Below are 10,000 nucleotides of genomic sequence, written 5' to 3'. Positions count from 1 at the left end.
CTTGGGTACCAGTCCTGGTATGGATCCACAGAGAATGGGCTGTGAGCTGAGGGAACTGTACTGCTGCCCCAATGCCAAAGACCTGCGTAGACAAAGGAATAGACAGGTAAGGAGTCAATAGAACTGCGCCTATAGGGTGTATGTACACCTTCACTGATCAATCATTACAGAACTGTCACTGCAGTCTGTATCTGCACAGCACAATCCTTACTGCGGAGGCATTGTTGATCTCGTTTTCTGAATACATTGTTTGCCTGGCTGTCATGATGACTTAACTTTTTAGGTCACAAACATGTGACAGATCAAGAATGTCAGAAGTCCTTATGCTTGTGTAAGGCTATTAACTCCTGACAGCTAGTCAAATAGCATTTTCAGAAGGAGAGTCCAGTAGTGATGGTAAAAAATGGAAACTTGTCTTGAAAATCACATGAAGGCCATTTCTTTGCTTTTTACCAATCAGTCAAATCTTAGATTACAACCACTCATACAAGTGATCCATTAATATTTTACTGATGCCTGTACCCCATCGAGTACTCCAATACACTGAATGGAGATCTGCTTTCCATGGTCCTTGATCTCATACAAGTCTTCCAATTGAACTGAGACCTGTTCCCCATTGTTCCGGGTCACAAGTGCTCCAGTAACATTGAAATTAAATATGATTCCTATTGTACCTGGTCGCCAACAATTACTCCAATAACACTGATCTAAGACCTGTTCCCTGTTATCTTTGGTTTCATACAAGTGCTCCAATATCATTGAACCGAGACCTATAAAAACAACATAAACAGTAATAATAAATATATTAACAGCTATTCATAAGTGTCTCATTATTATTAATAATATATCACAGATTTTTTTGTTGTGTTTTCAGACTATTTATTTTTTGGGAAAATTAAATTAATTTGGGCAGAACAGGGAAAGGTTATAATCAGAGTCTGGGTAGCCACAGAACCTCAGGGGCGGGAATTGAGGTGATTGGTACAACGCAATAAAAATCTTGGAGTGTGAGGGTATCTCTGTCTTCAGTGGACCACAGACAGCTACAAAAACCTGCTACCACCTGTACAGGAAGTGCACATAAATGTCTCCAGTAGAACTGGAGTTGAATTAATAGCTTTAGACAACAAAAGTTAGCCATTACACATAATGCAATCCTACCCAATAGCCCCCATTGTCCACAAGGTGCAATGATTTGAGATTTAATTGATAATTTGTAAATTCACCAATGCCTTATCTGGCCTCAATTATCCTCAATTTCCATTTACAGCTTTCCCAGTTATAGGTCCCATAAGTGATATGGATGCTGACTGCTCAGACGAAGACAAACTCATAAAGGGGTTGTCAGTCACGTTTTAGTCTTCACACTCAGGGCTTAGACCATAATCAACTCCTACAAGTGCTCTCATAATATCGTATTCAGATCTGCTCCCCAATGTCCTTGGCCTTTCATGCCTCTTCAAATTACACCGCAGACTCTTACATTGATGTTCCAGGACTAACCTTGCAATAAATACATTTGAGGATTTGTGTTTGGCCTAGATAAAACATCTCTAGGAACCGGACACACTCCATGCATTAGTGAGTCTCCTCTTCTGTTCCTCGGGGAGACCTCATTACAAAGGACTTAAGACCCCCATATCCTCCTTACCGCTCACCCAGACACAGCCACACCAGACAATACTGCTCATCCTACAGCCTAATCCTCAAACAATACAAGAGATTAAGATGCCCCGGATATTACCTAGTGGTAACTTATTCCAGGTCATCCAGCTGGGTACCAGTGTAATCTTCCTTGGGCAGACAAATGTAAATGGACCAGTGTGCTACAATGACTCAAATAGTGGCCAGATATTCAATATATCAGTGAGAAAAACAAAAACCACATCACAACTTTATTTCAATGTAGTAACCATGGCTACCTAATCCATATGGCAAGAACTCTTTACAAAAGAGAACAATGGTAAGTCAATCAAATCTTCACATGGGATATTAATATCTGTTCTGACTTGCGAAACATTCCACAACTTAAGAGAAGAGTGGCGACGTCGCCCAGAGCAACCAGATTCTTAATTACCATTTTTCTTCATGGCTTTCCGGTTTTAAACGATTTAGGAAACTGGCCGATTCTGTGTTGGGTTATGCACTTACAACATATTAATCAACACGGATGACTGATGTTCTAAAGCAAGGCGACACATACAGTACGTGTTATATAGTCTACTATAGAAACTGATGACAAGTCAGATTTGTGGGGACGTCTACCAAATCCTTATAGAAGGTTTCCGTTTTTCCATTTAAAGGGCATCTCACTTCCTGTCCTGATGAAGCCTTTTTCTGTCAGCAACATTAGCACAGACAGAAGCAGTAATACTTTTTTTTTTATTAGAATAAGGGAAGACTAGAAACCTTGTCTGATTTTTATCCTTCACTTCCTGTTTGGTGAATCTGTTGTCACAGACAGGAAGTGAGGGGACGTTTCTCCAGAGGTAGAACAGTAAGCACCTGGCAGGGATGCTAATCCTTTCCTACTCTATCCACAACTAAATAGAAAATGCTTTGGCTGAGCTTACACTTGGAGAATTAGAAAATGCACTGTGCTGTATATATTCCTGAACAGTCATGCAGACAGCAAAAAATAAATGAAATGAGTTCACCACATGTGTAAAAACAGCCAATGTGGACATTCTCAGCAATTAATTTAGATTTCAGAGACAATTTAAAATGTAAACGATCAATTCACAGAGACTTCAGCTTTGGATAGAAGCAGACAGGTTAATGAATCTTCTTATGTCTCTCAGGGTCTCAGATGGTGTCTAATGAAGGGGTCCTGGTGGCCCTCGAAATGTTGCACCTTTGTGATATGATTGCTTTAAACATTTGGATTTCATTGTGAAGATCCACGGTGTGCTGGCGATATATACCTTAACTTGTGGTGACACCAATTTATAGCTGCTAGTTGCTACAGCACCCAACTTACTCCTTGCCAGTTCCAGGAACGTCCAATGGGAATATTACACACGATCAAGTGGTGAGCTCTCTGCAGCTGGTGAGAATTCTGTGGTAGATGTTCCCGTCCATCTTTTGGATTTCAGCTCCTCCTCTATTGCATTCACCATAATATAACAAATACATAAAAACACCCAACGGGGAGAGTGGGAATCCCTCATAATTACCACAGCAGGTGTGCTGACCCCGTATCTCCAGCATAGACATCCCACCAATTGAATCCCTTAGAGATATTAGTAACTATCAGGTGGTTCAATACTCCAGTATCTACCAAACACTGAAATATCAGCTTTACATAGTTACATAGTGTGGCTGAAAAAAGACAAAAGTCCATTCAGTTCAACCATTAAAAAAAAAAGTTATAATCCTACACCCACAGCTGATCCAGAGGAAGGCAAAAACCCCAGCAAAGTATAATCCAATTTGCTCCTGCAGGGGAAAAAATTCCTTCCTGATCCCCCGAGAGGCAATTGACTATTCCCTGGATCAACTTTATCTATAAATGTAAACTTTGGGTGGTCTGACCTTTTAAATCACTGAAGCCACACAATTATGGAATTGCCCTATAGAAGATCATGCATGGAAAATAGTCTATAAGTAAGGAGATAAGTAACAAAATCAAAGAAAATGATGATACACTACTAGATAAAATCCTTCATACTAATAAAGGGCTTGTAAACCACACCATTCCAACTCCAATGCAAGAATATACATCCTACAGGTATCTGCGGAACTTATTTTATACTCAAACTCATCTCTATTGACACAATTCCAATGTGGAAAAAGCAAATATTACCGTTTAGAGTCAAAAACCTTCCAAAGATAGCTGGTGCTTTCCATTGCACCCAAACAGGCAGCTGGTGAAATCTGTGCAACCCTACCTAGGGAGGAATATATCTTCATAAATAAAATTAATAGAAAAAAAATACAATAAAATCTACAGTTACTGCTTCCGGATGAATATTCATTGAGACATTTCCATCAGATTATAAATCACAGAAGGCTCAATTCACAAAGCTTTAACACCGGTTAAAGACTGACATTCTATTTCCAGCCATGTGACAGTAATTTTCAAATTTCATTGGACTCAACTGAAAATAACTGTCACTTTAAGGTTACTTATTCTGGTTTGTTAGCTTTGAAACGTGTCTACAGAGAGGAAGACAATCACCTGGGAACAGATGCTGTAATTCTGAATAGACGATGATTTGACTAGAAGAAACCTCTGACATACTGTAACATTGAATAACTTTTGACAGTGATTACTGGTAACGCTGTCAACAGTTGTTATTAAATTGTTAATCCATGTTGTATCTGTACCGGCTGGGAAGAGTGATACTGAGAGTGACAATGTGCTAGCATATTTTTTATTTGTTCTTTTGCATCTCTGCACCATACATTAGCCCTGTGTCCTTTAACATATGATCCTGCATGAATGCTAAAGGACAATATTACATAAATAAATATAGTCTGATATGTATTACTACTATTACTTCCTTACATTTAAATGCAGACCAAGCTGTCCACCAAAAGTGACGGGCTGGGACAAGTTATCATTGCCAGGAAGGAGGAGGCAGGGGTACAGCGGGGATGTTTAATTCCTGCATGAATATTAAAGGACATTATTACATTAAAAAATATAGTCTGATATGTATTACTACTATTACTTCCTTACATTTAAATGCAGACCAAGCTGTCCACCAAAAGTGACAGGGGCTGGGACAAGCTATCATTGCCAGAAAGGGAGAGGCAGAGGTACAGCAGGGATGTTTAATTCCTGCATGAATATTAAAGGACATTATTACATTAAAAACACAGTCTGATATGTATTACTACTATTACTTCCTTACATTTAAATACAGACCAAGCTGTCCACCAAAAGTGACAGGGGCTGGGACAAGCTATCATTGCCAGGAAGGAGGAGGCAGGGGTACAGCAGGGATGTTTAATTCCTGCATGAATATTAAAGGACATTATTACATTAAAAAACACAGTCTGATATGCATTACTACTATTACTTCCTTACATTTAAATGCAGACCAAGCTGTCCACCAAAAGTGACAGGGGCTGGGACAAGCTATCATTGCCAGAAAGGGGGAGCAAGGGGTACAGCGGGGATGTTTCATTCCCATTTTGCACGTTTAATGTGCACAGTCAACAAATGAGCACGATCAAAAGCAGAAAATACATTACAGCAGACATTTTATTATTAAGAATTGGAGAACTGCCATTGCATGTTTGAATGAAAAGACATTTTCTGTTTCTATACAGCCACGGTCTATTCTGAGAAGTGACAGTTTCTGCCTGTTCTTACAACTCTCAGGTCTGTGGGTATGTAGGATGCCGATTGAGTTATATGTAGAAATAAAACCCCCACAATAGCATGATGGGACAAACTGCTAACAAATGAACAAAGATGTACAACAAACAATCATAAAATTCCTCTCTGGTTGGAGATCAGTATTAATGTCAGCATTTAGATACAACATCTCTGTTTACCAGTACCCACCAATGTGTGTCGCCTTTTAACCTAGCCTAAAGTGTGTACATTTATTGCCAACGCACCCCAAGGGCCTGCAAACACAAGTGCCAAACGGGAGCCTTTATGTCTAAAGTTCTCCCAAGTGTAAAATCCTGAACTATTCACATTTTGATTCACATATATTGTTCTGTGTTCAAACATAAAACAGTTATTGTGAATTTATTACAGCAAGGAGAAAGACCCTTGAGAAGTCATAAGGACCCCTGCAGAAGGCGAATCAATAGAAGCAGTCAGTGATCTCTTACCACCAAATAGGGTAACCAGCCAAGACGGGGGTAGCAGCGAAAAACCACAGGAAGTGCAGAAAGTGGAGCCTGCCCATGGGGGGAGAGCGGTGAGCGTTGGAAGAGTCAGGAGACCTTGCTGGAGAAGTAGGGGGCATCCCATGAGAAGCTCGGTTTTTTCCTCTTGCTGAGTGTCTATTTTGGGGGGACAGAAGGTTTTGGCTACTTTATACCCTGCCTGCTGATCATGACAAGGAGAGGGAAGCTAGATGTCACCAGACAACCAATCCCAGAACCATGAGACAAGGTAAGAGAATCCTCCCTACAGGGAGCAGTCAATCAAAGTGCCCCCTCCCTCTCCAACAATACTTCTTTATCCAGCCTCCTACTTATCTCTCCTCTATGCCCTTTCATGTCTCCAAATCTCACTCTGTCACATCTTTCAGGCTAAAGTCAGTGCAAAGAGCAACAGTAATGAGAAATAAATGCTGCAACCTAGAGCAGCCAATCACACGTAATCTTTCCTGGTCTTTGTATGAGCTTTCACACAATTGTTTACTAAATGCAGTCACTGGGTCCCACTGATCACATTGTCACACTGTACAGTCTCTGCCATCCAATGTACCATAGATGGTTTACATCTCACAAAACTACTACAGTTCTGCTATCAAAATGTCACATCAGAATGTTCCAACCGGACTCATGTATAACCTGGAAAGCATGATGACCTGCCACGTATTTTGTGTATTTTATTCTTGTTTCTGTGCCATAGGGAGGGTCACAACTACGTAGTGCCCAGGCTACAGAAGCCCAATCCATACAAACCTTTCGATGTCTTTTTTTCTCCAATGTTTTGGAGGGAACAGGAAAGGCTTAGAACTCACCAGGATTATATTGTCATCTGTGCACCCATTGGGGAGAATTCCTCTCCTGCCCCCCTGACCCCGGGACAGGAAGTAAGTAGAAATATATTCACTGAACAAGTCAACTGCCTGACAGGGGGGACCTTGCGTGTCCCCAAAAGGTTACAGCGGCCTGCCCCTCTGACCCCGGGACAGGAAGTAAGCAGAAATATGTTCACTGAACAAGTCAACTGCCTGACAGAGGGGACCCTGCGTGGCCCCAAAAGGTTACAGCGGCCGGAGCCCGGGACAGGAAGTAAGCAGAAATATGTTCACTGAAAACAAGTCAACTGCCTGACAGAGGGGACCCTGCGTGGCCCCAAAAGGTTACAGCAGCCTGCCCCTCTGACCCCGGGACAGGAAGTAAGCAGAAATATGTTCACTGAACAAGTCAACTGCCTGACAGAGGGGACCCTGCGTGGCCCCAAAACGTTACACGGCACCTCTACTAGTGTCTTTATAATCAAATCAGATAGGGAAACATTTGAATGTATTGGAGCTATTGCTTAAAGTATATGTCAACCCTTACCTTGTCAAACAACTCATTCAGTGTAAATTAGAAATGAAAGGAAAAACATTTGTGTATACATATAAAAACAAACATTATAAACACTTTTTCTTCCCTCTTTTTTATAAGTGATCACATACCCTCTGTTCTTGGGTGCACAAGAGCTTGGGGAGGAGAAACAGCATTACACTGATCTTCCCAGTGAATGGCAGTGTGCACGTGTGTGTGTGTGTGCGCATGTGTGTGTAGGGGCTCCCCCCCTACACACACACGCGCACACCCCCCCGGTCAGGACAAGTCTGACTATTGGAAGAGAGCAGCTAGAGAACTGACCACGCTGTGTTCCCATGCCTAGTGTAGTCAATTTTTAATAGGAAAGTAGAGGGAGTGACTGCCAGGAACGCCAGGGATTTCAAACAAAGGAAGCAATACAGAGGGGAGGCGATACTTTTTCATACAAATGCATGGTACAGCAGGTACACATCAGGAAGATGAAATTTTGGGTTTACATATTTTTTACAGTTGAAAAGCCATCTATCTCATCACTGCAGCACCCTTACTATTCCATTTGGAGTGCAGCTGGGACTTCCATTTTCCATCAATTCAACATGAAAACAAAACTTTTTTTACAGAACAGTGTATAAGAGGTTAAGGCAAGTGACTTTGGCTAGGCTGACATGAGGTGATTTCCTCCAGTGATCAGACTGCAACAATAAATTGTGGCAAGTTACAAGGTGAGAGGTTGCAGCGGTGGCTGAATTGTGTCAGACAATTGTGAACACAGCCAAGAACTGCACAGGCAACAGGATTTACACAACTGTCATCTCTGAGCTGACATCTCAGCCCAGGAAGTGGATGGTGACACTTGACAATGTCTAAATAAGATGGCTAGATCCTGTTAAGAACAGCATATTTATTTATTTCAGGTACTTATATAGTGCTGTCAATTTGCTCAGCGCTTTACATATATATTTGTACATTCACATCAGCCCCTAACCCTCAAGGGGTGTACAATCTAAGATCCCTAACTCACATTCATACATACACATACTAGGACCAATTTGGACAGGAATCAATTCACCTACCAGCATGTCTTTGGAGCGTGGGAGGAAACCGGAGCACCCGGAGGAAACCCACACAAGCACAGGAGGTACTCCATGCAGGAGGTACCATAGTCGGGAATCGAACCCATGACCCATTTACTGCAAGGCAGACGTGCTAACCACTAAGCCATTGTGCCACCCCATATGAATGCATTGTCAGCTAGACTACTGAAATCTCTGCCCAAAGTAGTAAACCCCTCTATAGCTAGATTCACATCTATGCGGTGTGGTAACTTGCACCCAGGGGCAGACTGACAACTCATGGGGCGCCCCGGGCAATAGGGGATCATGGGGCCCCTGTGTCCTTGCCCACACTCAAAGCACACCCAAAAAAAGCCTATAAAAAGGTACCAGGGGCATCTCGTGGGGCCCCCTACTGACCCTGGGCCCTCGGGCAGTGCCAGAGTGCTCGAATGGTCAGTCCGCCCCTGCTTGCACCTGTGGTTTATTGCACATTACTGCCATAGACTGTAGCACAGTATGTAATGCCACCCCAAGGCACACCTACACCTGCACTATAGCACCCCCAAGCACAAATGTGAATTCTCGGTGTCGTGGTGTATTGTATTGCCAGGAATAGTGCAGGTGCTGTACTTCATACATGGAGGCCCTTTAACATCGTATTCAAATAGCAACCTTAATGTAACGCATGTCAACGCACAGTAATGTGTGGTCTTAAGGAGAAACTAAAGTCTCCAATTCAAAAAACTGTAAACAGGCAGGCTCTTCATGGGAAAAGAAAGATACTATGTATCCCAACCAGGGGAGGACTGACAACTCATGGAGCCCCCGAGCAACAGGGGATCATGGGGCCTCTGTGTCCTTGACCACACTAAAAGCACACCTAAAAAAGCCTAAAAAAGATACCAGGGGCATTTCATGGGGCCCCCTACTGACCCTGGGCCCTCGGGCTCTAATGGTCAGTCCACCCCTGCTTCCAACCTACCTGCCTAACAGTCTTCCTTAGAATATACTCTGAGCAGCGCAGGCACAGCTCAGTTTGCACACATATATACAAAAAAAAAAAAAACGACTGTTAGCACTACAGGTGATCTGGAACATCAAGAAAGTGAATGGATATGGAGATGGCTTCAAATAGTGTTCCTCTTCTGCTGATCTATTAAAAAGGGTTCCTCTTCTGCTGCACCATCAAATAGTGTTCCTCTTCTGCTGCACCGTCAAATAGTGTTCCTCTTCTGCTGCACCGTCAAATAGTGTTCCTCTTCTGCTGCACCATCAAATAGTGTTCCTCTTCTGCTGCACCATCAATAGTGTTCCTCTTCTGCTGCACCATCAAATAGTGTTCCTCTTCTGCTGCACCATCAAATAGTGTTCCTCTTCTGCTGCACCATCAAATAGTGTTCCTCTTCTGCTGCACAATCAATAGTGTTCCTCTTCTGCTGCACAATCAATAGTGTTCCTCTTCTGCTGCACAATCAATAGTGTTCCTCTTCTGCTGCACCATCAAATAGTGTTCCTCTTCTGCTGCACCATCAAATAGTGTTCCTCTTCTGCTGCACCATCAATAGTGTTCCTCTTCTGCTGCACCATCAAATAGTGTTCCTCTTCTGCTGCACAATCAATAGTGTTCCTCTTCTGCTGCACAATCAATAGTGTTCCTCTTCTGCTGCACCATCAAATAGTGTTCCTCTTCTGCTGCACAATCAATAGTGTTCCTCTTCTGCTGCACCATCAAATAGTGTTCCTCTTCT

At 42.4% G+C, this 10,000-nt stretch overlaps 1 protein-coding gene across 2 annotated transcripts in view; it reads right to left on the bottom strand.

The window, feature by feature from the left end:
• The window catches only part of LOC149464600 (proto-oncogene Wnt-3), a 29,131-nt gene that overhangs the window by 16,609 nt on the left and 2,522 nt on the right, over positions 1-10,000 (bottom strand). The window contains exons 1-2 of one of the 2 annotated variants that reach the window (XM_089674623.1): positions 5,797-6,149; positions 1-82 (exon numbers count right to left, since the gene is read on the bottom strand). The exon at positions 1-82 is cut by the window's left edge and continues 160 nt beyond it. In XM_089674623.1, coding sequence (XP_089530749.1) covers positions 1-82; positions 5,797-5,933 — 219 coding nt within the window. In that variant the 5' untranslated portion in view covers positions 5,934-6,149. Of the gene's footprint in view, positions 83-5,796; positions 6,150-10,000 lie in introns of those variants that run through there. The other variant, XM_089674624.1, reaches the window with a different exon arrangement.

This window comes from Staurois parvus, unplaced genomic scaffold (genome assembly GCF_062004578.1).
Source record: "Staurois parvus isolate SC_StPar_1 unplaced genomic scaffold, SC_StPar_1.0 ptg000151l, whole genome shotgun sequence".
In the NCBI taxonomy this organism is placed as follows: domain Eukaryota; kingdom Metazoa; phylum Chordata; class Amphibia; order Anura; family Ranidae; genus Staurois; species Staurois parvus.
This window is presented reverse-complemented; position numbering and strand designations above follow the sequence as displayed.